Source organism: Girardinichthys multiradiatus, chromosome 19 (assembly GCF_021462225.1).
Source record: "Girardinichthys multiradiatus isolate DD_20200921_A chromosome 19, DD_fGirMul_XY1, whole genome shotgun sequence".
NCBI classification, from domain to species: domain Eukaryota; kingdom Metazoa; phylum Chordata; class Actinopteri; order Cyprinodontiformes; family Goodeidae; genus Girardinichthys; species Girardinichthys multiradiatus.
The window spans coordinates 17,352,361-17,377,277 of NC_061811.1; the positions used below are offsets into that span (position 1 = coordinate 17,352,361).

The 24,917-nt window shown below is 39.9% G+C and overlaps 1 protein-coding gene across 1 annotated transcript in view; it reads left to right on the forward strand.

The window, feature by feature from the left end:
• prkd3 (protein kinase D3) overlaps nt 1-11,843 on the forward strand; it is a 32,117-nt gene extending 20,274 nt beyond the window's left edge. The window contains exons 9-17 of the mRNA XM_047393225.1: nt 819-1,095; nt 2,656-2,708; nt 3,132-3,204; nt 3,301-3,407; nt 3,534-3,695; nt 5,896-5,994; nt 7,291-7,558; nt 10,128-10,213; nt 10,325-11,843. Coding sequence (XP_047249181.1) covers nt 819-1,095; nt 2,656-2,708; nt 3,132-3,204; nt 3,301-3,407; nt 3,534-3,695; nt 5,896-5,994; nt 7,291-7,558; nt 10,128-10,213; nt 10,325-10,498 — 1,299 coding nt within the window. The 3' untranslated portion in view covers nt 10,499-11,843. The remainder of the gene's footprint in view (nt 1-818; nt 1,096-2,655; nt 2,709-3,131; nt 3,205-3,300; nt 3,408-3,533; nt 3,696-5,895; nt 5,995-7,290; nt 7,559-10,127; nt 10,214-10,324) is intronic.
• The last annotated feature ends 13,074 nt before the right edge of the window (nt 11,844-24,917 follow it).

Here is a 24,917-nt window from a genome sequence, read left to right on the forward strand (position 1 = left end):
GTGGCTTCCTCTGAAGAAACTTTTCTCTTTGGTTTCTCTCTGTCTGTGCTGTCACTCTGAAACATTGGACCCCAACCCTCCCCTCCCCACTCACACTCCTACACCAGTTGTGGTGAGGGACATACAGTAATTGCCTCATCCTTCATCTCAGTGGCTAGCGGTAGCGCGCCGGCAGCTCGTGCTCAGATGGGACCCCTCTGGCCGGCCCCTGCCTTGTAATCAGGCAACCAGAGCACTCAAGCTGCCACAGGGGCTGCTCATGTGTCCCGGTCCCCACTAACCACAAGCACTTCATCTGATACTCTGTGGCAAGCCATGCGGAGGGGACAGCGTGCGCCTCTGTGGTCCCTCATTGGCTGGAAATTTTCTCTGCATTGGGCCCTCCCTCTTTCTCTTTGATTCGACAGCGAGTTTAAAGGGGAAGGGGGAACTTTTATTTGTGCCGAAACTGTCCTTTCAGTTTGTCCTCATAAGGGAGAGAGGAGAGGAAAGTAGAGGGTTTGAACTTGGACCAAAACGCATGTGGCGTGTGTGAGTTTGTCTTTGTTGTTTTTCAGCTTTGTTAAGTTCACATTGTTTTTTTTTTTTATGTAGTAATGTAATTTGTTTTGAAGGTTGGATCAAGACTAGCAGGTTTAATTGACTTATTTTTAGTTTTTTCAAGGTATTTTACCTCCTCAAATTTGTCCACAAATTTTTAAACGTTTTGTAACAAAATTGGGCTGACATACTGTGTTTCTTGTTTGTATGCTTTTTTTATTTGAAGGAAACAAAGAACATAAACATTTGTTTCATCTATTTTCTAACTTCTCCTGCAGGAGATCCCTCTGTCCGAGATCCTCCAGGTGGAGCCGTTCAGAGACTACAGTAATTTGGCGCAGGGCAGCAACCCGCACTGCTTTGAGATCATCACGGCCACCATGGTCTACTACGTGGGAGAAAATAACGGCAGCCACTACCACAGCCCTGCACTGGCTGCTTCTGGAGTGGGTGTGGAGGTGGCCCAGGGCTGGGAGAAGGCCATCAGACAGGCCCTGATGCCCGTCACCCCTCAGCCGAGTGTGGCCAGTGCAGCCGGTCAGGGAAGAGATCACAGTAAGGAGAATTTATTTAATCTCTTTTATTTGCACATTGATCTTTATGTCTCTGCCCACTTTGAGTTTTCAGTTTCAGTAACTTGCAGTTTTTTTTGCCGTATCACCAGGGCTGTCTGTGTGAGGTTTGCCGAAATGAAATCTATTCACATTTAAGGCTGAGGGAATACCCTGCTGTGTGTGTGTGCAGTCTAGAGGAAGGAACACAGTGAAGTCGTTGTTTGGAGATATTAAGATAATTTATTTACCATTTCTTTTTTACTTTTCCTTTATTTATAAAGGTATATATCATTTGGACATTTAATCTCAATTTCAGGAACGGCCTGTTTTAAACAAAAATAAAAGAGAGGGAAAAGAGACGATAGGAAATTCAATGCATACAACAAATTGCTAAAAAATGTTAAATATAAGCAGGAGACTCTTATCTAAACAACTTTCTCAAGTTCCTGATGTAAACTAAATGCAGTAGAGGTTTTGGGCTGAGGTTGTACTTGCTGAGTTTGAGTAACATATAGGAAGCTAGACAGTGATAGTAAACCAGTTATTTATTTAGAAACTAAATATTTGTGCAAAGGTCTGGTCTGAGCTTTACATCCTGTAATGAATCTCATTGCTCCATGATTATCAGCCTCCAACATCTGTAAAGAGCCAACTGGAGTATCCTCATAAAACATGTCACTGTGGTCAACGCACGGTATGAAGATGGCTGCAACAAGTACATTTTGTTGCGCAAAAGAAAAACAGGATTTATTTCTATGAAGTTTTTATTTTAAGTTTTATTTTAACTGTTCAAGATGTAATTTAAAGATGGATATCCATTTGGAAATGTGAAATGGTTTGTTTGTTTGTAGGTGCAAAGTGGACGTAGGTAACCAACAATATGTTAATGTGTCGGTACAACATGGGGGCACTAATTGGGACGGGGCATATTGAGCCAGAGCTTTTTTATACACCGCTTACAAACAGGAAGAGAATATAAAAAACATTCTTAATTAATGTGGAAGTTACTATGTAGGTTAGTGATTTAGGCAAATTTTGCAATAATCAGCAAAGAAGAAGACTGTCAGGCCTGAATAAAACACTTGCTTTCAGAAACGTTAGGCAATAATCTGGGAGCTTTCATTAAGATCAAGTAGATTAATTTGTAAAAAAAATGATTTAGATTCATGTGGTCCTTTGTGTCTTCTTCAGTAAACTGAAATTAAATCCTTCCATTAGATTCATACTAGGTTTTTGTTTTCCAGACTCTGTCGTAATGGCTTGTGTTTAGTCCTAATTCTGAGTTTTGAACTACATTGCACCCTTTAGTCACACACATCTCTACAGATTTTTGTCAATTTCTTGTGCAATAAAATGCTTCATCATGTGGGTCTCTGGCTGCATGCAGCTGTGATATGACAGAAGGATGCTTGCACAGAGAGAAAAAAAGAGAAACTAGAATGCGAGGAATGTATCCCAAACATGAAATATTTATTGATTCACTTGTTGCTTAGAGCAAGGGGAAAATTGTGTTTTTACTGCTTCAGGGTGTGAAAAAAAATCATGCGTTTCCTTCTTTCAGAAGAGCTATCCATCAGCATATCAGTGTCCAATTGCCAGATCCAGGAGAATGTGGTACGTGGAGCTTCTTTTTTCCTTTTTTACCAGAAGCAATTGCACAATTTCCCAGCACAGCTTGCAAATTCATGCATTTGTGTGCTATTAAAGAAGCTGTTGTGGCTAGACCAGAAATTGTATCTTACTGTTGCTTTTATTAAAACATTGAGTGGAAGCTTTTTTTCTTCACTACACAAATGAGGAACCTACATTTTCCCTTTTTTTTACCCTTTTTGGTCATGGGGTTTTTGATTTAGTTCCCCTTCTGCACTAAGCGAAAGTTAAATATTTTGCAATACCCACAAACATTTGGGAAAAGCAACAGTTTTGCCAAACATGAGATGATGTAATTGTTGATGATTCCAATTTCAGTACGGAGAGCTGACTTTGCCACAAGTAAAGCGCAACCGTTAAGTAACAATGCAAATGATATCTGTGCAGGATATTGCCTCTGTGTATCAAATATTTTCTGATGAGGTGCTGGGATCAGGCCAGTTTGGCATTGTGTATGGAGGTATGTTCCTATTTTATTAAAGTCATGTAATATATAGTGTGGTATAGTTCAGCATTGTATTAAATTCCATTATACGGGTTTCCTCACCCATTTTAGGGAAGCACAGAAAGACCGGCAGAGATGTTGCCATCAAAGTTATAGACAAGATGAGATTTCCTACCAAGCAGGAGAGCCAGCTAAGGAATGAGGTCGCCATATTACAGGTATCAGTAGTAACACAAACCTTTAAAATAGTAATAATGTGTGGAGGTTTTTGCCATTGGGGGCATGCTAATGACTTTAGACAATTATTTTAATTTTAACTTTAGGTTTCATCTGCTTTTCTTTAGAATCTACATCATCCAGGTATCGTTAACCTGGAGTGTATGTTTGAGACTCCAGAGCGAGTGTTTGTTGTCATGGAGAAGCTGCATGGAGACATGCTGGAGATGATCCTGTCCAGCGAGAAGAGCAAACTACCAGAGCGAATCACCAAATTCCTGGTCACACAGGTTTGATTGCTTATAAATTCCTAATTTTCCCACTGTCTTACTAATACAGTTTCATGCTGATGGTTCTGTTAATTTATGTGCCAACTAATAATTCTTCTTAACCTGTTCAATGAAACATCTGACTGTTGACTATATTTAAGACATGCAGTGTTACAAAAGTGTTCAAAACGCTCAATCTTTTTGGCATGTCGTCACGTTACCACTAAAAACCTCAATGCGGTTTATTGGGATATTTTGATATAGACATATTTATTTTTTCCAAATAGGAATCTAAAAATATTGTGTGCATTTGTGTTCATCCCCCTTTACTCTGATACTGCTAAATAAAAACTGTAAAACTAAAAATAGCCTTCAGAGGTCACCTTATCTATAAACAATAGTAACAAAGACAGGTCAAGGATAAAGCTGTGGAAAAGTTATTGAATTATAAATCAATATTTAAAGCCTCAAGGAGCACAGCTCAGTTCATTTTAAAATGGAAGGAGTATGGCACAGCTTTAAACAAATACATGTCTGTCCACCTACATTGAATGGCCAGGCATGGAGAGCAGTAATCCAAGAAGAACCTAAGAGGCCCACAATAACTCTGGAGAAGATGCAGGTAGACAGCTCAGGTGGGAGAATCTGTTGACAGGACAACAGTCATTTCCTTCTCATATCTGCTCTTTTATGGAAGAGCGTCCAGACGAAACTGATGGTGGGAAGCCAGCTATAAGAAGTAAAGTTTGCCCCAAGCCATGCAGGGGACACAGCAAATGTAGATGGTGTCAGATGAGACCTAAATGAAACATTTTCAGATCTGAAAGTTTTGGCCCACATACAAAGTATTGTATGTAGAGAAAAACTCAAACTGCTCTTCACCACAGCCTCCCCTCTGTGAAACATGATGGTGGCGGTATGAAAGGTGTGGGTATGTAAAAACCGATGCTCACTACTGCTGTTTGTCTTATCTTACTGAACTTGAATTATAACAGGGCAAATATTTCAGTCTTTGGATGTGCTGAGAGAGACTTATCCCCAAAGACTTGAAGCTGTGGTTGAAGCAGGAGGTACAGGGGTTGGACAATGAAACTAAAACACCTGGTTTTAGACCACAATCATTTATTAGTATGGTGTAGGTCCTCCTTTTGCTGTCTTGGTCACAGATGCGCCAGCAAGACGTGCACCAACAATTTGTCCTCTTTTGAACTCTGGTATGTCACCCATAATGTTGTGTGCATTTCAATATTTTGATCAAAACTGTGCTCTTACCCTGCTAATTGAACCTTCACACTCTGCTCTTACTGGTGCAATGTGCAATCAATGAAGACTGGCTACCAGGCTGGTCCAATTTAGCCATGAAACCTCCCAAACTAAAATGACAGGTGTTTCAGTTTCATTGTCCAACCCCTGTAGTTCTGTAAAATATTGACTCAGTGGGCCTGAATAAAAATGCATTTTCCTGATTTTTATGTGTAAGGTTTAAAACAAAAAATCGTTTTTCTTTCAGATTGTGGTTTTTACTGTTACAAAATAAAAACCTTTAGGGGAATTTAATGCGCGGTATGTCTTATTTTATATTATGTCAATTTAAATTCTTCTAACTCCTGTTTGCCTGTTTTATTTCCATTTCCTTCATCTCCTTCTTGAACCTTCTCCTCTCTGTTTTGGGGTGTGATGACCCTCTGCTCCAACGTCAGGGGCTGCTTATTCTTGTTGAGGCGGCCTGATTGGGGGGATATGTTTATATGGCACAGGTCCACACGGCATCGTGGCCAGATTACAGCCTGCAGTCCGCTGGTGGCTTTGTGGCCTGATTAGAGGAGCTGCAGGCCCCCAGGTCTGCTTAGATTTTGGGTCCCAAACAGCAGCAGGAGCCATTAACCATGGCCCCATTGGCTGCAGCGGGGCCTGGCTCAGATGTGGCCAGGGGGAACTCTGTTAAAACCAGGGCCAGGGTTTGGGAGCTGAGTGGATTGTGGTTTTGGTACAGAGCCACAGGCTGAAATGTGTGCAACGGGACCTTATGCAAGGATCTGGTGAATATAGATGAGCTGGTGCTGTGCAATGTGGAAGCATTTAAGAGCCTCTGTTTGCATAAATTGCAACTATTATATAGTACAGTCAGATTTATATCATTTAAACAAATTAAATTATAGTTTACATCGTTATCAAGTTGTGTTAAATATGTCTGTGCTAATTGAACTTGTGCTTGTAACAGATCCTGGTGGCCTTGAGGCATCTGCACTTCAAAAACATTGTTCACTGTGACTTGAAGCCTGAAAATGTACTACTAGCCTCCGCAGAGCCTTTTCCACAGGTAATGAAGATAAATATTTTATGCATGTTCTTTTTCTCTTTGAGTCTTTGGTACAATGTATCCTTTGCTATCAAGGAGCCAGACTTTTATGTACTCTTTTAAATAGGTCAGGGCTGCCTTTTCACTCACTTCAAGTATAGAGGAAGGCTTTTATTTCTTGTTTGACCTTTTAAATCTGATCTATAAATCCTTTAGGCATTAGAGGTGCAGTTTCAAATTAGATCCTTAGGTATTTGGTTGCAAAGAGTCCATCACAAAAACACAATTTGTTCCCATTTTATAAGCTGAATCTGTTAAAATACCAAAGGTAATGTCTGCTGCTAGTAGATTTTGTTTTTACTCCAAATTAATTCCTAAATAGCTTTTTACTGAAAAACGTAGCATAAACTTCATAGACGATGCATAAGTAAGGCTCTCTGTCAGGACTCCATATGTTCAGCTACACTGGCTGGGATAGAAAGATGGGACAATGCAGCCAAATGCCAACCAAAACTCTTAAATTCCTTCAGAAAGTCTGAGAAGTATTAATCTGGACTGCTTCAAAAGATGTCAAGAATGTCTGGCTTGTTAAAACAAAAAGAAGTCAGCAGTGGTTCAAAATCTTTTGCAAAGGGCTAACGAGGTGTAATCAACCTGAAAATGAATTCTTCCCTATTGCGATATCATAATCTCACACCAAGTTGTAAAAAAAAAAAACCCAAAAAATGTTTAATTTCAGTAAATTCATTTAGTTATGACAATAATCCCATTTTGTGAAATAATTGTTTTTAAAATCACCAGTTGTGCTATTTTTGGTAACCCGGTAGCTAGTCTGGAGGAGGACCCATCTTGCAACAGCACACTGAACAGGATTGTAAGGAATGTAAAAAATGCTTTTATCCACAGTTCACTGTTGGAGAACCGAACCAAATAAAAGCATCTTAGGGTCAACAAGTCTCTAAAACATCCAACTACTTCCTGCCCACTGTTCTGTACAGTAGAGGATGTGTGATCATATGGACCAGTTTGTCTTCCAAAGGCCCTGGGAGCTTATTTAGATTGCACATCCCCATAAACTCTAAAATAGTTATTTTAAATGAAAAATATAGTGGCCAGTCATCACTGGGAGTGTCAACATGATAACGATCTAAAACTAGTGGCCATCTCAACATAGAGTCGTTCAGCAGACACAAAATCAACGTTCATCCACAGCCATCTTAGTCCCAAGATCTCAATCTGTAGAAATGTGTGTGGAGAAGAGTCCATAAGAGAAGACCCAGAGGAGTCTGTGTTCTCACTGTGCATGTTGTTTTTCAGGTGAAGCTGTGTGACTTCGGCTTTGCACGTATCATTGGTGAGAAGTCGTTCCGGAGGTCAGTCGTGGGCACGCCAGCTTACCTGGCCCCAGAGGTGCTGCGGAGCAAAGGCTACAACCGCTCCTTAGACATGTGGTCAGTGGGAGTCATCGTCTACGTCAGCTTGAGCGGGACCTTCCCTTTTAACGAGGATGAAGACATTAACGATCAGATCCAGAACGCCGCCTTCATGTACCCCCCGACACCCTGGAAGGACATCTCTGCAGAGGGTAGGAAGACAAAGAGCAGTCTTGTTCATTTGCTCTCTCGCTTCCCGCTGGAATTTACCAAAGCTTAATTTATGCTGGTCTTCACCTCTGTAAATAGTTGCAGGCCTGGTTGCACCTGTATTCTGGTGTCAAACTGAAATTCAGATGAACTGTCCCTCCCCACCTACACGTCTGGGTCTTCTGAACCTTTTAAAACTCGACTTTCTCTGTCTGCGGTTGAGATGAATCACTTTCATTTCTTCTAAACTGTCCAAGCTGTAGCTCCTCCTACATACAGTTCACAACACAGAATGATGCTGGTTCAGTGATTCCTTTTTATCTCTATATGTCCCTGTAAAGGTCACAAAACATTGTAAGGTCTGTATGAAAATGTTTGTTCTGGCATAAATTTAGTTTATTTACTGTGTCTTTAAACAGTATTTATAACTCTTGAACTTTTTCCACGTTTTGTACATTACAACCACAAACTTAAATGTGTCTTATTCGAGTTTATGTGATTGACAAAAAGTTGAAGGTTTACAACTGATTTTACAAATGAACATCTTAAAAGTGTGGCATGCATTTTTGTAGAGCCATCTTTTGCTGCTTTGACACCTGCAGGTCTTTGGGGGTATCTCTCTGTCAGTTTTGCACGTATAGAAACAAAGATGTTTGCCCATTCTCCTTTGCAAAATAGCTGAAACTCAGATGAGATGAAGCAGGGATGTTCAGTAACCATTAAAGAGAAATATAAATACAACAATAAAGTAATATAATTTTCTCTTTGCCTCCTAATAAGTTGATGCCACATTTAAATACAGTGTGAAGATATGATTGTAGAGACAACTTTGTCTTCATTATCAAAAAAACAAAAATCTGAATTGCTGAAAATGTAAAGGGTGTTCTATGGTTTATATTAGCTCACTACCATTAGTTTTACCACGTCGACACTTGATTTATTTCAAACTTATTGATCTTTTTCGAGTCACTACTAGATAAAACACACCCATTCCAAAATAAAAAAGCAAAAAAAAAAAAAAATAGGAGATTGGACCTTTACCTCTGAAAACCTTAATAAAACCCATTAATAAAACCCAGCTAGGTAAATGTTTTTAACTCGTATGTCCATTATGTCATATAAAAATGCTGGAAAAGCGACGTAATTAAGTCAGGAAAAGCATAGGATGTTGAAATTCAAATATAGTGGGAACCCTGGACATTTCCCTTCCTTCCTTCCTTCCTTCTCCACCTGTAACAAGGCAGCCCCATGTGGTAAATGCTATTACAAATTTTCTTCAAGAATATTTACCAACTACTTTACCTCACAGTATAATAAACAAACCCTAGTCAATCAAACTAAACTTGTATAAAATGTTGTACAACGTATCTTTCCAGTGGTTGTGACTGAATCGTATCCTTACAGTCTATTTCCTCCAGCTGGTTGCCTTTTGCTGCCACGTTGCACAGCTTAGTTTTTTCCCATACATTTTGATGAATGAATAAATAAATAATGTATAGGACATAAATGTTTACTAAGATTAGAGCAAGCTCAAAGGGGCAGGTGCTTAAGCACTTGTAGCATCCCTCTTCTGGACATGTATGAGTTGGAGTGAAAACATCAATGTTGAGGTCTTGCTAAAGATTGTCAGTTGTATTTATCTCTACTTTGACTGGGCTTTTCTAACCCATAAATAGGTGCTGATTTAAATCAGTCCTTTGTAGCTGTGGATGTAAGTTTAGGGTATCTGTTCTGCTAGAAGATGGCTCTCCACGTCAGTCTCAAATGTTTTGCTGTATTCTTTCTGTATTTGGTCCATCTTTTCTCCCATCATCTCTGACCAGCTTTCCAGTTCCTGCTGAAAAAAAGCATACCCACAGAACGATGCTGCCACCACTGTCACTGTGGGAATGGTTTGTTCAGTGTGATGGGTGACCTGGGCACACCCATCCATTAAACTTGGCTAAATTCAGCAATAAACAAAAATAAAACCATTTATTTGTGGAGAATCCAACTAATAGTTGTCCTGTCCACAGCTTTCTTCCACCTGAGCTGCAGATCTCTGTAGCTCCAGAGAGTTGTCATGGGGCTCTTGGATTAATGCTCCTAGTCAACCTCCCACTTTACAACAACCATGCCTTAGAAGGGATGCAGCTGTGCTATACTCCACTTTCAGATGATGGACTGAATGATGGGCTGTGAGATGTTCCTGGTTTGGAACATTGTTGTATAACTTAACCCTGCTTTAAACTCGTTCACTAATGTTGTCTAACAAACCTCTGAGGCCTTCACAGAGCAGCTGCATTTATACTGAGATTAAATTACAAACACGTGTGCTCTATTTACTAATGAGGTATCTCCTGAAGGTGACAGTTCTAGATTTTATGAGGGGTATCAGATTAAAAATATGTATGTCATACTTTACAGATTTCTATTTGTAAAAACTTTTAAAACCACATATCCTTTTGTTTCCACTACATGTAAAATCCTAATAAAATACACTTCTGTGTGTGGTGTAATGGGTCAAAATGTGAAAAGGTTCAGGAATATTTTGCATTGTCTAAGACTGATCCACGCTTGCTTCTGGCACAGCCACAGACCTGATCAACAATCTTCTCCAAGTCAAGATGAGGAAGAGGTACAGCGTGGACAAGTGTCTCAGCCATCCCTGGTTACAGGTGACACATTTTCCTTTTTTTTTTTCTCCCATTAAACAACCATTTTACTAAGTTGGCAGACTGATGGAAATACTATATCAACAGATCTTTAAAGCTGAGCGTGTTTTCCAGGATTACCAGACGTGGCTGGACCTCAGGGAGTTCGAAACGCGGCGAGGTGAGCGTTACATCACCCACGAGAGTGACGACGCTCGGTGGGAGGAGTACGCGGACGAGCACAACCTCGTTTACCCCCAACACTTCATCATGGCTCCCAACCTAGATGACATGGAGGAGGACCCCTAGTGGTCAATTGGCTTTACTGCAGTGTGCATCCACATGAAGGAAGGGATTGTCAAAGGGGACTTTTTTGGAAAAAACAAAAAGAACATACTTTGGGAGCAGCAGGTCGCTCCCCCCAACCCAGAACTGTTTGTTGTGGAAACAGAGCAAAGCTGATCGAGTAGAGAGCTTCACGTCATGGGCTGTTAGAGTGGGAAAATCCCAACTTATTTTGTAGCAAGGCAAAGAGGCGAAGATGTCTCACAGAAGCGCATTAAAAGACTGTTGGCAAAGAGGAGCATCCTCTCTTCCTTATTGTAAAATTTTTAAAACATTCGCTGGATTTGCCTAACTTTGGTTCGTTTCTTCTGGACAAACCTGATATGTAACAATGCGAATGACACCTCGTTATGGACAGTGGTCTTGATGTAAGAGAGGAGATAACCAAAAGCAGTCTCACATCAGGAGTAAAGGGCACCTTTCACAAAGGATTAACAGTCTTAGAAAGAAACATGAGTTTGTTCCCTCCTCTGAGCTGTTTGTCCTTTGGCATGAACTGGAACCATCACCTGCATACATTTGTCCCTTCATGTAGTTACTAACTGTTGTAGGTTATTGCACTATACAACTATTAAGAATAGCAACTGAATAGAAACACTATTCGCTGCTACAGAAAGCAAACAGCTTGGAAACGTTTCCTACATTTCAAATGTTGTAGCAAAGTGTCTTAAGCAATCAGTGGAAAGTCTTTGCAGCTCAAATGGAATTAGCTGCAGGTATTATTAGTGTTTTCAGGTCTGACAGTGGCAGCTAATAGTGTGAAAACGTGATGAACCTTCCCCTGCAGAAAGAGGTCTGAAAATTGGTTACAAATGTTGTTCCAAACTGTTTTATTTATTCAACATTGTGAACTTCTTAGTGCAAACCAGAACCCTGGACATGCAAAATGTAAAGATGAGTTTAAAAAAAAGCTCCATTCTTACTGCATCTTCTCTCCTTTTTTTTACTTTATTTTATTTTTTTTGCAGATTCTGGAAAAGACTTTTTACTGCTCAGCAGGCGTCTGTGGATACCTGAATAAAGTTCCCACAGTCCTTGTTTGTTATCTTCTCTGGACCTTTTCTATATTGTGTGTCTCTCCAAAGTCAGCAGAATGGAAATAAAACTGGGTATGATCGGAGTTAAGTTCAGGGATTTATACCACAGTTTTGTACTTTGTGCTTTGTTTGTGTGGTTTGGGAGCTTGTTTCAGTTTCTTGTTGTCATTTTTCCAGTTTTTTTTCTGTTGCCACTGGATTGGCAGGTGTCCGTGTTTTGTATATTTCAGTACTTACCTGATGAAATAAAACAAAAACAAATGTCCTTTTAATTAGAACATTTGCATAGTGAGTGAACAGTTGAGGTTTGAACTATGTGTGTAAGATGCTTCATGGTGTGTGATGGATGGTTTGTTGTGGTTTGCGCCCCCAGGTGCCATTTTTCAGCACCTGGATGCGATTGCTGCACCACAGCAAGCATTTAGCAGAGCCAGCTGCTCGCCACAAAGGAGTAATGGCATAGCGGAGAGCCGGTGGAGGGGGTGTGTGTAAAAGTGGTGTGAGGAAGACTTTGAAATCACTCATGGAAAAAAAGCTTGTTTGATTCAAATAAGTGTTTTGAATAAAATGCCCTTTTTGGTAACTGTACTTTTGAATTGTTTGGAGGTAAGGTTCGAATTGCTGCTTGATGTCAACACAAGCTTTCAGCTATATCCTTTCCTTTATCTCTTTATGTTTGATTCTCGATTCAGTTCTCCTCTACATATTAAAAATATATGGAGATGCAGACACTATTAGGTGATAATAATCCATTAACATTAATTTGTCCATTACTGACAGCGTTCTCTAAAATGATTGGTACAGCTGAATTGACAACTGTCAATACTTTGTACAACCCCCCTTTTCTCAACAGGACAGTCCTTAAACTACATGTCTCATATAAGCCCTGGGTTATTTATTATGCTCCCCACAGATATGTAGGATTTAGGTCTTTGGACTTATGGAAGAAGACTGATGTTTGCATCTGTTGAACCATTTATGGGGTGATTTTGCCAAATGTTTTGGATGATTATCCTGTTGAAAGACTCAGTGGCGACTCATTTTCAGTTTATAGGTAGAGATAATGATGCCCTGCACTGTGGTGAGGTTCCCGGTGGCTTTGCAAGAGAAACAGGTCCATATCCTGCTCGAGCCTCTGCTGTACTGTAGGTGTGAGGTGCTTTTCCACATGTTATTTTTTCACTCCAAACCCAATGTTTTTGCCAAATAGCTGAATCTGACTTGGTACTTATCAAGTACTTGGTTCCAGTGAAAATCCCAGCAAAGACTAGCTAACTCTGGATTCATGTTTACATTCCTGATTGTTGGACAGAAAAGGATTTTTCCTGGCACGCCTCCCTAACAGGCGGTAAGCATCTAGATGGCTTCTAAAGTTTGTCATGAAGACGTGTTGATCAGAAGATGCCATTCTTGACTTCTGTTCTCCAAAAGCGAGGCTTGCAGATTTTTGTTACCGCCCTTACCTTTCTGTGACCAGTTGGGAGATAAGCCTGGGTCCTTGTCCAACCTTGTTTCTCACAGTTCCAGTTGTTTTAAAATGTTTAATTATTGTTATGACTGTAGATTGGGCAGGCTTAGCTGAGTAGCTATTTTCTTGTAATCATTTTCTGATTTAGGAAGATCTGCACTAATCTGCTTCAACTGAACAGCATGTTCTTTTGTCATTTCTATTTTGAAGAGTGGCGAAGAAACATGGAAGATGTCATATTTTCCCCATTTATCACCATTGAGCAATGTTTTTAAATTTAAAGCTAATGTTTTCTACAACAGAACTAAACTAGCAGGGCAATTTGTTTTTCATTAGGTCACAAATTGTGTTTTTATTCCATTAATATAGGATACATTTATTCCTGTTATAAAAGTATGATTTTATTTTCTTTATTCTTAATCTAAAATTAGAAATAAAATTGCTGTTTTTTGATTTAATGATAGAACAAACAATCTTTCTATGGTAGGTAATTAGAACACACTGATGCACTGTTACTTTGTGGCTCAGGAAAAAAATCATTTGGCAAAGCACAAGGCAGAAATGGCTCTTTGGATGGTATACAGGTCCTCCTCAAAATATTAGCATATTGTGATAAAGTTCATTATTTTCCATAATGTCATGATGAAAATTTAACATTCATATATTTTAGATTCATTGCACACTAACTGAAATATTTCAGGTCTTTTATTGTCTTAATACAGATGATTTTGGCGTACAGCTCATGAAAACCCAAAATTCCTATCTCACAAAATTAGCATATCATTAAAAGGGTCTCTAAACGAGCTATGAACCTAATCATCTGAATCAACGAGTTAACTCTAAACACCTGCAAAAGATTCCTGAGGCCTTTAAAACTCCCAGCCTGGTTCATCACTCAAAACCCCAATCATGGGTAAGACTGCCGACCTGACTGCTGTCCAGAAGGCCACTATTGACACCCTCAAGCAAGAGGGTAAGACACAGAAAGAAATTTCTGAATGAATAGGCTGTTCCCAGAGTGCTGTATCAAGGCACCTCAGTGGGAAGTCTGTGGGAAGGAAAAAGTGTGGCAGAAAACGCTGCACAACGAGAAGAGGTGACCGGACCCTGAGGAAGATTGTGGAGAAGGGCCGATTCCAGACCTTGGGGGACCTGCGGAAGCAGTGGACTGAGTCTAGAGTAGAAACATCCAGAGCCACCATGCACAGGCGTGTGCAGGAAATGGGCTACAGGTGCCGCATTCCCCAGGTCAAGCCACTTTTGAACCAGAAACAGCGGCAGAAGCACCTGACCTGGGCTACAGAGAAGCAGCACTGGACTGTTGCTCAGTGGTCCAAAGTACTTTTTTCGGATGAAAGCAAATTCTGCATGTCATTCGGAAATCAAGGTGCCAGAGTCTGGAGGAAGACTGGGGAGAAGGAAATGCCAAAATGCCAGAAGTCCAGTGTCAAGTACCCACAGTCAGTGATGGTCTGGGGTACCGTGTCAGCTGCTGGTGTTGGTCCACTGTGTTTTATCAAGAGCAGGGTCAATGCAGCTAGCTATCAGGAGATTTTGGAGCACTTCATGCTTCCATCTGCTGAAAAGCTTTATGGAGATGAAGATTTCATTTTTCAGCACAACCTGGCACCTGCTCACAGTGCCAAAACCACTGGTAAATGGTTTACTGACCATGGTATCACTGTGCTCAATTGGCCTGCCAACTCTCCTGACCTGAACCCCATAGAGAATCTGTGGGATATTGTGAAGAGAACGTTGAGAGACTCAAGACCCAACACTCTGGATGAGCTAAAGACCGCTATCGAAGCATCCTGGGCCTCCATAAGACCTCAGCAGTGCCACAGGCTGATTGCCTCCATGCCACGCCGCATTGAAGCAGTCATTTCTGCAAAAGGATTCCCGACCAAGTATTGAGTGCATAACTGTACATGATTATTTGAAGGTTGACGTTTTTTGTATTAAAAACACTTTTCTTTTATTGGTCGGATGAAATATGCTAATTTTGTGAGATAGGAATTTTGGGTTTTCATGAGCTGTATGCCAAAATCATCCGTATTAAGACAATAAAAGACCTGAAATATTTCAGTTAGTGTGCAATGAATCTAAAATATATGAATGTAAATTTTCATCATAACATTATGGAAAATAATGAACTTTATCACAATATGCTAATATTTTGAGAAAGACCTGTAGAAATTAAAATTGTACCAGAACACAAAATTTTATTATTTTGTGGCTATAAAAGTTAAACTGCATTTAGTTCATAAATGTTATTTGATCAAAAATCCTGTTTATCAGGAGTTAAGTATTTTTGTAAATGTCGCTAATAATATCAAAGTAGTAAAAAATTAATCCTTGTGATTTTTTTTGTTTTACATTATATATTTTGTTTATCTATTTTTATGTCTTCGTTTTCTATGTAATGTAGAAAGAAGAGCCTTGAGCTGCTAATGGCTATGGTATTACAACAGACCTCACAGTTGCACAGCTCAACCTAAAACTCTTGGGACAGAAATGTGTTTCACATCTTTTTGGACGTGTTTCAACAGAAATATGACTCATGATATGCCGTCGGCACTGATATGTCAGCTCATGGGGCGTCTGGTCTTCCAAGTCCATACCCTGATCAACCCAAAAACAGGGATTGTCAGAGATGGCGATAAGTGGGCAACTTTATTATTTTTTAATGTGGGGATTTTGTTTCCCTTCTGTAAAATACACTGAAATCAAAGGCTTTACACACACTATTACTATTTGTTATGCAATCCACAAAGCTGGCCTTTAATGGAAGAGCTGCAAAAAGACAGGCAGTGTTGATTTAAAAAGGCTGTAAGAAGTCCTGTTCAGTTTGCCAATTAACTGTTACCTATTACAACAAATATGAAAATATGACATTAGCAATCCTCTTTAAAGTCATGTAATTTGGGGGAGAGTCTTAACTTCCAAACGACCTCATCCCACTCACTAATCCACATTATTTCCAGACTTCAGCTTTGAAAACTGTTGCTCTAAAACCAAGACTTTTACACACATTAGCTCAGAGAGTAAGCAAATCTCATCACTGTGATTTCAAAATTTTAGTTTGCAAAGTTTCTTGTTTTAAAGCTTTTTTTTTGTAATTAGCAAGAAGGAGTCTTGTAATTGGGTGTCATGGCTACACAGAACACATGCTCTAGTCTAGAAAAACATTTCTCTTTGCTACCAGAAGGTGTCACTCTATGTTGGTTTTTTCCAAAGAATATGTAATAGAAACAGTAAAAAAGGGGGACTATTTGGTCATATTGAGATGAATGTAAAACATGTTTTCATACAGTATGAAATTCTGTGCAGACACTTGAATGTTACTGGTCACATATGATAAACCTTTTAATTCATCAAATGACACACCCTCACACTTTACATATATTAGGTCTATAAGATGAGTATAGAAGGATCAGAAAGTGACCTTTATTCTGTCCCAACATCCTGGGGTCTGGGTATATTTGTCGAGCAGCTTTGCTTGGTAGATTGTCGGCAGGTTTCTCGTCATGACACACAGAAACCGAAGGGGGGTTTGTGTCGTGCTGCCTCGTCCTCCCACCCCTCCTCCACATCCACATCCAACTCCATCTTTCCTTTCTTTCCTATATGTTTGATATCCATTGACAGCAGACAAAACAAGCAAACAAACACAACAACAGAAAAAAAGCCATCAATCAGACAAGGTTTCTCTGGGCCGGAGAGATGAGATGGGGAGAGATCTTGTTTGCTCTGCAGGCCAGTTCTATTTCACTGTGATGGCAGAAGAGGCCTCCCAGGACATGGCTATACCACACTTGTTTGACTTCCAGGGGGGGATCTAGGCAGTCCACAGTCCACACTGACACATCATCTTCTGGCCCAATGGGCTGCGGCCACAGGCCTGTACCCTTTACCCAAGCTGGCCCCGTTTCTTCTGTTTGAGAGACTTGTTGGTGTGCCATTTAACTGGTGACCTTTCATCTTCCCAATGCTGTCTTTTAGCCATGCACAGTGAACCATAAATCACTAAATGAATTTAAAGTAAATCTTGAATTTAATTTGTAATGGAACATCTTTTTAAGTTAAGTGTTTACCGAAGCAACAAAGGAAGATGGTTATCCATGTCTACAATGTGCATTTGTTGGCCCTATCATACATAAGTACTTCTACTTCCCTTTGCTTAAAGGCTGGTGGTGCAATGCAAAAGTATTCACTCCCCTTGAATCCTTTGCAGTGGGAACTATTTTGTTATGTACTTTACAAATCTGGCCTTTATGGAAGAGTTCAATAGGACAGGCAGTGTTAATAGAAAGCTAGTAGAAGTCCTCTTTGCTGTTTAGTAGGACATTATTCTGGCCAGATGAAACCAAAGTTCATCCAAATGTGTGACAATAAGAAAAACACACTATCCAAATGAGGAAACATGCTGTTGGAAGCATAATGTTTTTCTCTTAAATGGGGACTGGGAAGCAGGTCAGACTTGATGGGGAAATAAGTGTAGTGGAATACAGGCCAGTCTTAAAGGAACCCATTAGAGGCTGAGGAAGACTTGAGACAGAGGTGGAGGTTTATCTTCTGCAGGACAGCAACCCAAAACATGCAGCCAGAGCTACAAAGAATGGTGTATATCTGTGTGTATTTACGTGTTAAAACGGCCCAGTCAAAGTCCTGAACTAAATCCAGTTGCAAACCTTTGGGAAGACTTTACAGATGCTCTCCATATAAGATGACTGATCTACATTGTTGAGACTGCAGATGTGCAAGTGACATACCCCATCAGATTTTGTATTGATGTAGTGAAAGTTGACTCTGCAAAACAGTAAGACTATTTTTTACATTAGTAGAATAAATTGAAAAGCAGATATCCTTTTCCTTACTCTTTAGAATTATGCATTATGTTGTGCTGGCCTATCACATAAAATTCTAATAAAATGTATTGAAGTTTGGGTTTATAATGTGACAAAAATAAAAGAGACTCTAATTTCTATTGCCCTCTAGTTACATCACATCCAAGACTAAAGCAGCAGTTACAAGCAAATAGAAAAGCTGGCATGTCTCCCTTAAACCTCTGTGTATTGGAGAAAGAGATGTAAAACATACCATGTAGTTGAAAAGATTCAATTCAGGATTAAGGTTTGATTTTGGTTTGTTATTTTCTAATTCGTTTTTATTTTATTTCACCTTTATTTATCCAGGAAGGGTCTCACTGATATTAAAAATCTCTTTCGCAAGAGTGTCCTGGCCAAGACAGGCAGCAGCGACGTTACATGTCGTCACAACATACAGCCAACATACAAAACTGTGCAATTACAAACCTGAAAAAGAATTATAAACATCAAATTATCAGAAGCAACACATTTCACAATATGAATAAAAAATTAATCAGGTAAAACCGTTACATGCTGGTGTTACAGTTTCCCTATCACTAAAAAGAAATAAGAAATATTTTTAAAAGAGGTGCCTCTACTCAGAGGTTTCAGACTTTGCTGAAGAAAAAAGTTGAGAGCTCTGTGTGTGGCAAGGTATCTTCTGTTTCATGAGCGATACGACATAAAAGCTGGGAATGGTTTCATCATCATGACAAAATGCAGATAAGCCATATAGGTGTGTTTGACTTGTTGACTCCAGCTGTGCCTTGAGATTTCTCCTGACCCATCCCACAGTTCGGTTGCTGTGTGATTTACCATACACCCCTGTTGCAAAGCACTCAGGCACAATACGCAACCCTCCTCTTCCTCCTCCTAAAAGCGATGGTCATTGAACTCTCAGGCAAGTGGCAATATTTGCTCACCTGAAACACACACATCTTGCCAATTGGAGCAGGGGTGGGCTCCGAGGCTGGGGAAGGGCTCCTTGGTGCAGCTGTGGCCCCAGAAAAAGACCAAACCAGGAAGTTTTCTTACTGCATTGGAGGGCATGGGGGCAGGGGGCTCTCCTGTTGGAGAGTATTGTATCTAGAAGGAGGCAGGGATGGTATTTGTTCGAAGCTGCAGGAGGCTGATGAGGTGCTAATCTGTTGAGAGGGTGTGTCATTGGGCCCCTGTTCCCAATAGCCTGTTAGCTGCTAGGGCCCCAGTAAAAAAGGCACAATTTATGGGCCCCAGCCCAGGACTCATCTGTCGGAGTCCACGGGTAAGCAAACACAGATTGGACACTTATGTTGTTGCTCTGGAAGGGCAGGCTTTAACACCCGGCTCCTGGGGTGACACGTAGGCAGTGCCTCCTCATCACTCTCCCACCCCACCTCCTCCCTGTGCTCCTCTGTAAACGCTACAAATTAGCCATTTGCATATGGATGGGCTCTCAAACCATAAGAGGAGCAGAATGATGGTTCTAGATATCTGCTCTGCTGTAATGTAGACCAGAAATACATTTTCATTTCCATCACTCATGTATGTGAAAAAAAAAAAAAAAACATGTCAGGGTAAGATGTTTTTGATATTCTGTGAAGCATAATAAAGGTGCGGGGCTGTTTGAGATGGGTTCAGGAGTCAGAGGTAATCCCAAACCTGAATTTTCCCCTCAGCCTGGAATACAGATAAGACAGCAGCAGATATGACCCTCACTCATTCGCTGCCTCTGTGATTGATGGAAAAAGGAAATGGGAGTCCACTTGGAGATATGAAGAGATGTGTGTTTTTATCAAGACGGCGGTTGCAATCCAACAGAATTGACTTCTCCCTAGAAAGTAAATCTAAACAAGATTGGGGTTGTTGAGTAATTATTTTGTCACTGAGAGGATGACACCGTTTGTCCCTGTCCCCCGAGACATTCAGGATTATAAAGGCAATTACTGATTCACAACTTTTTAATCATGAGGCTCCGGTTTGCTCTCTTGTTCGCACAGACAGAATCTGACAGCGTGGTGGCCGTGTCTGAATGGCAATAGCTCATCATGGATTATTGGGTGGGCTTGATTGTAGTGATATTTAGCCACAGAGCTTCCCATGGGAGCCTGGCTCTTTAATTAACATAGCACCACTGCCCCTCGCTCCCCCCCATCGGTTTTTAATTGCCTTCAGTCTGTGATTAAATGTGTATTGACTCTGCAGTTGGTCCACCAATGAATAACAATGTGCTGATTTGATGATATTAAACCTTCTTGCTTCAATACACATCCCTGTGGTTCTGAGAAAGTTTTGGACATTGCAAGGAGTCATGGCAAGTTACCTGGGTCACACAGACCACTTTATATGTCAGGTGTCTGCAGCAAATACCAGGGACAGGACCTAGGAGATGCATCATCCTTCTGTTGATCCATATTGACTCCAGGTTTTCATCTAGACGGTGTTGTCTTAGGTGGTTAAGTTTCTGAGTAGTCTCTGAGTAAGGGGTGTCTAGTAAAAACGTCTCCAAAGGTCCAATTGGGTGGGAGTGGTGACCTAGTGGTTAGAAAACAGAGCATTTGTGTTCTGGAGAGGCCACAAGTACCCTGGTTCAAATCCCACAGCCTGCCACTCTAGGTCCCAGAACAAGACCCTTAACCCCTTAATGCTCCCCGTATACCACACAATGGCAGCCCACTGCTCCCTAAATACAGGGGATAATTTCTCCATTGTGAGATCAATAAAGTCTAAATTATTATTATTATTTATAAAAGTGGTTACTTCTCCAGATTTAGGAACCTTTTTAAACCTGACTGATCTACTGGTCGAAGTTATATTGACTGAAAAAGGATCCACGCTCTGAACTTTTTATGTTACCTATTACATTATAACCATAACCTTTAATGTATTTTAATGGGATTTCATGTGACAGACCAGCACAATTTAGTGCATAATTGTGAACTTAAAGGAAACTGGTAGTTTTTGTTTTTTTTTTAAATAAAAAAAAAAAACAACTTTTGTGCTTTTTAATTAACCCCAGTTCCTTTTGAAACCCCAAAGTAAAATCCAGTGTCACCAATTAACTTCTGAAGACACCTGATTTGCAAATAGAGTCCACCTGTGTGTAATACTGAGTATTGACACAGTTTTTTTCTGTGAAGGCCCCAGAGGTTTGATAAGGAACATTAGTGGACAAACAGCATTGTGAAGGCCATGGAACCGACCGAAATAGTTTGGATCATCCATCCATCTATGGTCTATCCTCGCTTTTCTGTGCCTATCTCCAGCAGTCATAGGGTGAGGGGCAAGGTACACCCTGGACAAGACACCAGTCCATCATAGGGCAAAACATAGAACAGACCACCATGCACACACAGTCACACCTAAAGGGCAATTTAGAGAGACCAATAAACCTAAAAGTCATCATTTTGGACTGTGGGAGGAAGCTGGAGTACCTGGAGAGAACCTATGTATGCACGAGGAGAATATGCAAACTCCATGCAGAAAGACACTGGGCTGGGATTTGAATCCAGGATCTTCTTGCTGAAGGCCACAGAGCTACCAACTGCACCACTGTACAGCCCTATAGTTTGGATCAAAGCACAAAAGCCCAAACTTTCATTTAACTGAGAACTTCTATTAAGACTTGAGAATTGGTATTCATAGATGCTCTTTATATATTCAGTTTTGCATAAGAAGTCATATGCAAAACTAGTCGATATATCTCAAAAACCTTTCTTGACTCAGGGAGCCCTAATATAAATGGACGCCACAGTTTTCAGATTTCATTTGTAGAAAAATCCTTTTCCTTCCACTTCACAATTATACTGTTTGTTTTGGTCTATGGCAGGGGTTGACAAGTCCAGTCCTTGAGAGCTACTATCCTGTGACTTTTAGATGCATTCCTTCTCCAACTCATCTGAATCAAATGAATGGCTCGTTACCAGGCATCTGCAGAGCTGAATGATGTGTTGATGAGGGTATTCAGCCATATGATTCAGCGCTGTTGGAGAAGAGATGCAGGATAGTAGCTTTTGAGGACTGGACTTGGGCACCCCTGGTCTGTAACTTAAAATCCCAATAAGACACAATGACGTCTATGGTTGCAATGTGACAGAAAATGCAAGTTTTCCAGGGCTGTGAATTATTTCCCTAATACTCCATAGGTAGCTTAACAAAAAACTGAAAAGTATTGAAAAGATTGTTGAATTAAAAACCTTTAGATCATTAGGCTGGGGAGCTTATCACCAGAATCACATAAGAAAGGAGGGCTTCTTGGAAGCAAAATATAAGGGATGACACAACATTTTTACATAGTTGTTATCTATAAAGAATTACTTGTGGTTTTCATTTGTTTGATGAGGTATGCAGATATTAAAGTTATTAAAGTTATTAAGGTAGTTGTGGATCAAACCATCTGGATCATTTTTGGTAAGGTTTCTTTTTTCTGTTTAGGGAAACTTGGCAACCAATATTTTCAGCATATTAATTCCAAAAAAGATGAAGAAATGTATTGTAATTTATGAAGAGGCCTTATTTTTTTAACCTGCTTTAGATATCAGTGTTAGTCTAACAGACCCTAAAGTAGGACAGCTGCATTCTTCAGTGTCATCTAATCTGTGCATCGCTCATGATCCAATCTTCCTCATTCTACTCCTGTGGTCTAATAGATAAACTGTCACCTTGTTTGATAGATGGAGAGAAGCAGTCAACAAGGATCCTTTACCATGACAAGGGACAAGTATTGAATCTGCAATGCCCTGGATACAGTCAACATGAAACATATCAAACAGCATTCCTTACAGCGTTCCTCTCAATATCAAAAGGTGCTTATTTGAGGATATCCTTAGTGCATTTACGTCTGTGTTTGCATCCCGACCTACTGGGGCAACCGCAATAACTTTGGACTCCCTCCCACTGCCTCTAACTGCAATGACCACTCTCGTTTTTTTGTTGTTTTTTTTTCCTGCCCGGGTTGTGTGCCTTCCCAGTCCGGCTGCTTTTCAGATTCATTTCCAGGTAAACACGGTGTGGCCAACCGCAAACCTGCAGCCAACAGGCGTTGTCACAGCTGTGGCAGATAATGGCAAGTCCAAACTGCAGCCAGGCTCTGGAATGTTTACTGTCACCACAGGCAGGTTGGTTGGCAGTAAACATCTTTTTTCCAGCACTTTCCAAGGAAAAGGCTCCCTCGTTATTAATTTTATTTTGACGAATTACTCGCTTAACCCCTCACAGTGATGTTTTGCATGACCTTGTGTACTCAGAGAGGAAACAAAGGCGTGAAAAGGGTCAATCTAAGTGGATCTTTTATTTTCAGCTAAAAAAAAGAGTTAACACATTCTCACCAACTACCCCTGGGTGTTTGAAGGAATGCCTGAAGAGATCCGCCTTCCTTTCACAGAGCAGAGATCACCTTGTCTCCATCCCCCAATTTTCCCTGAACCCAAGAAAACCTCCATAGTTTTCCATTTAGGGCTTTGTTCGTGTAGGTGTCATTTGTTTCACTTCTTTAACTGACTCACTAAACTTTCACCTCTTAGTGGCTTTCCTTGTCATAATCAGAGAAGTAATGACACCTGAATGTGTGAAATGTAACACTGGTCATTATGGAGGCTAACTGATTAGGAAAATGGAAAATCTGACAAAACAATCAGGTCTGGGAGCTGACACCTTCAAGCAATTCTCCATGGTTTCATCTATTAAAATTAGAAAACATTGTGTAGTTTTTACTCACCTTCACCTTCAAATTACAGCTGCCAAAAACGCAGTTTTTTCATTAGAAATACGCATAAAAAACATCCCTACTTATCACATATAATGAGGTTGTTTTTATTGTTATTTGTTTTTATTCTAATAAAGAAATTAACAAGAAAAAACTCTATTATTTTACACTAAACAGTTATTTAGAAATCCAGGTTGGGGGTTATTATTTGAACCCACTCTTAAAACATAAATTATTTAGGCTGCTGTTTTTCTGTCTGAAACCCTAAACCAGGATACTTGGTCTCTTTGACCAAGGACAGGGTTAGCAAAATGACCCAAATTGGTTTGCTTTAAACCCTGCAATTTTCTATAAAATAAACCAGTAATATTCAAATTAGGCTATAAATTGTATGATCCAAACCATTATTGTGAGCCTGTTGCTTCCGTGGAAAGTAAAACAGATCATGCAAGTTAACAATCTCGAGGTGGCACTATAAAGGACAAGAAAGAAAGAAAGAAAGAAAGAAAGAAAGAAAGAAAGAAAGAAAGAAAGAAAGAAAGAAAGAAAGAAAGAAAGAAAAAGAACTGTCTGCATGAGGTCATTTTATTAGCTGCAAGAGTGTTACTCAAAATAATATTGTTTGATAACAAACTAATATGCTTTCTGCATCTCAGTCGTTGTTAACATATGGTACATAAAGATTAAGTTAGTTTATTAGTCAAGACCACCATCACCTGTAAGGTTTATGTTTCACAAGCCACTTCTAGCAGCTCTAAACCTTGATTAGAAAAAGAAAAACAATAACGATTATGTTTCTGGGGACATTTTTTGCATTCAATAACAAAAACAGAGAAACACCAAACTATGGTACAGTTATACAGTTAAACACACTGAAGTCCTTCTGCAGCCCTAAAAAATGTGCAGGCCACCGTTTTCGTGCCTGATGTTAAAAGTTCAGCAGTTCATTTAGCAGGATGACTAATATAAAAGCAAACATTTATCACAGAGAGAGAGAGAAAGAAGAAATGCAAAACAGGGGGATGGAGCGACTGTGGAGGGCTCTGAGTGAAGATTTTTGTTTTTGTCTAAATCCAAAATGTGTCCTTCACTCCATGTGAGATAACTTTGGCAGGTTGATGATTAACCTGTTATTAGCAATGTGTCTCATGCAAGGACATTGTGTCATTAAAGGTCATGGAAAAGTTTTACAATTAGAGATTTGTGCATGGAAATTGAAATGTTCATTTTTAATGCTTTTCAATAGATGAACACCTTTTAAATAAAGAGATAATAGTATTTCTACACAGGAGCAGGAAATATCAGTTTGTGATTTTATATTTTTTTT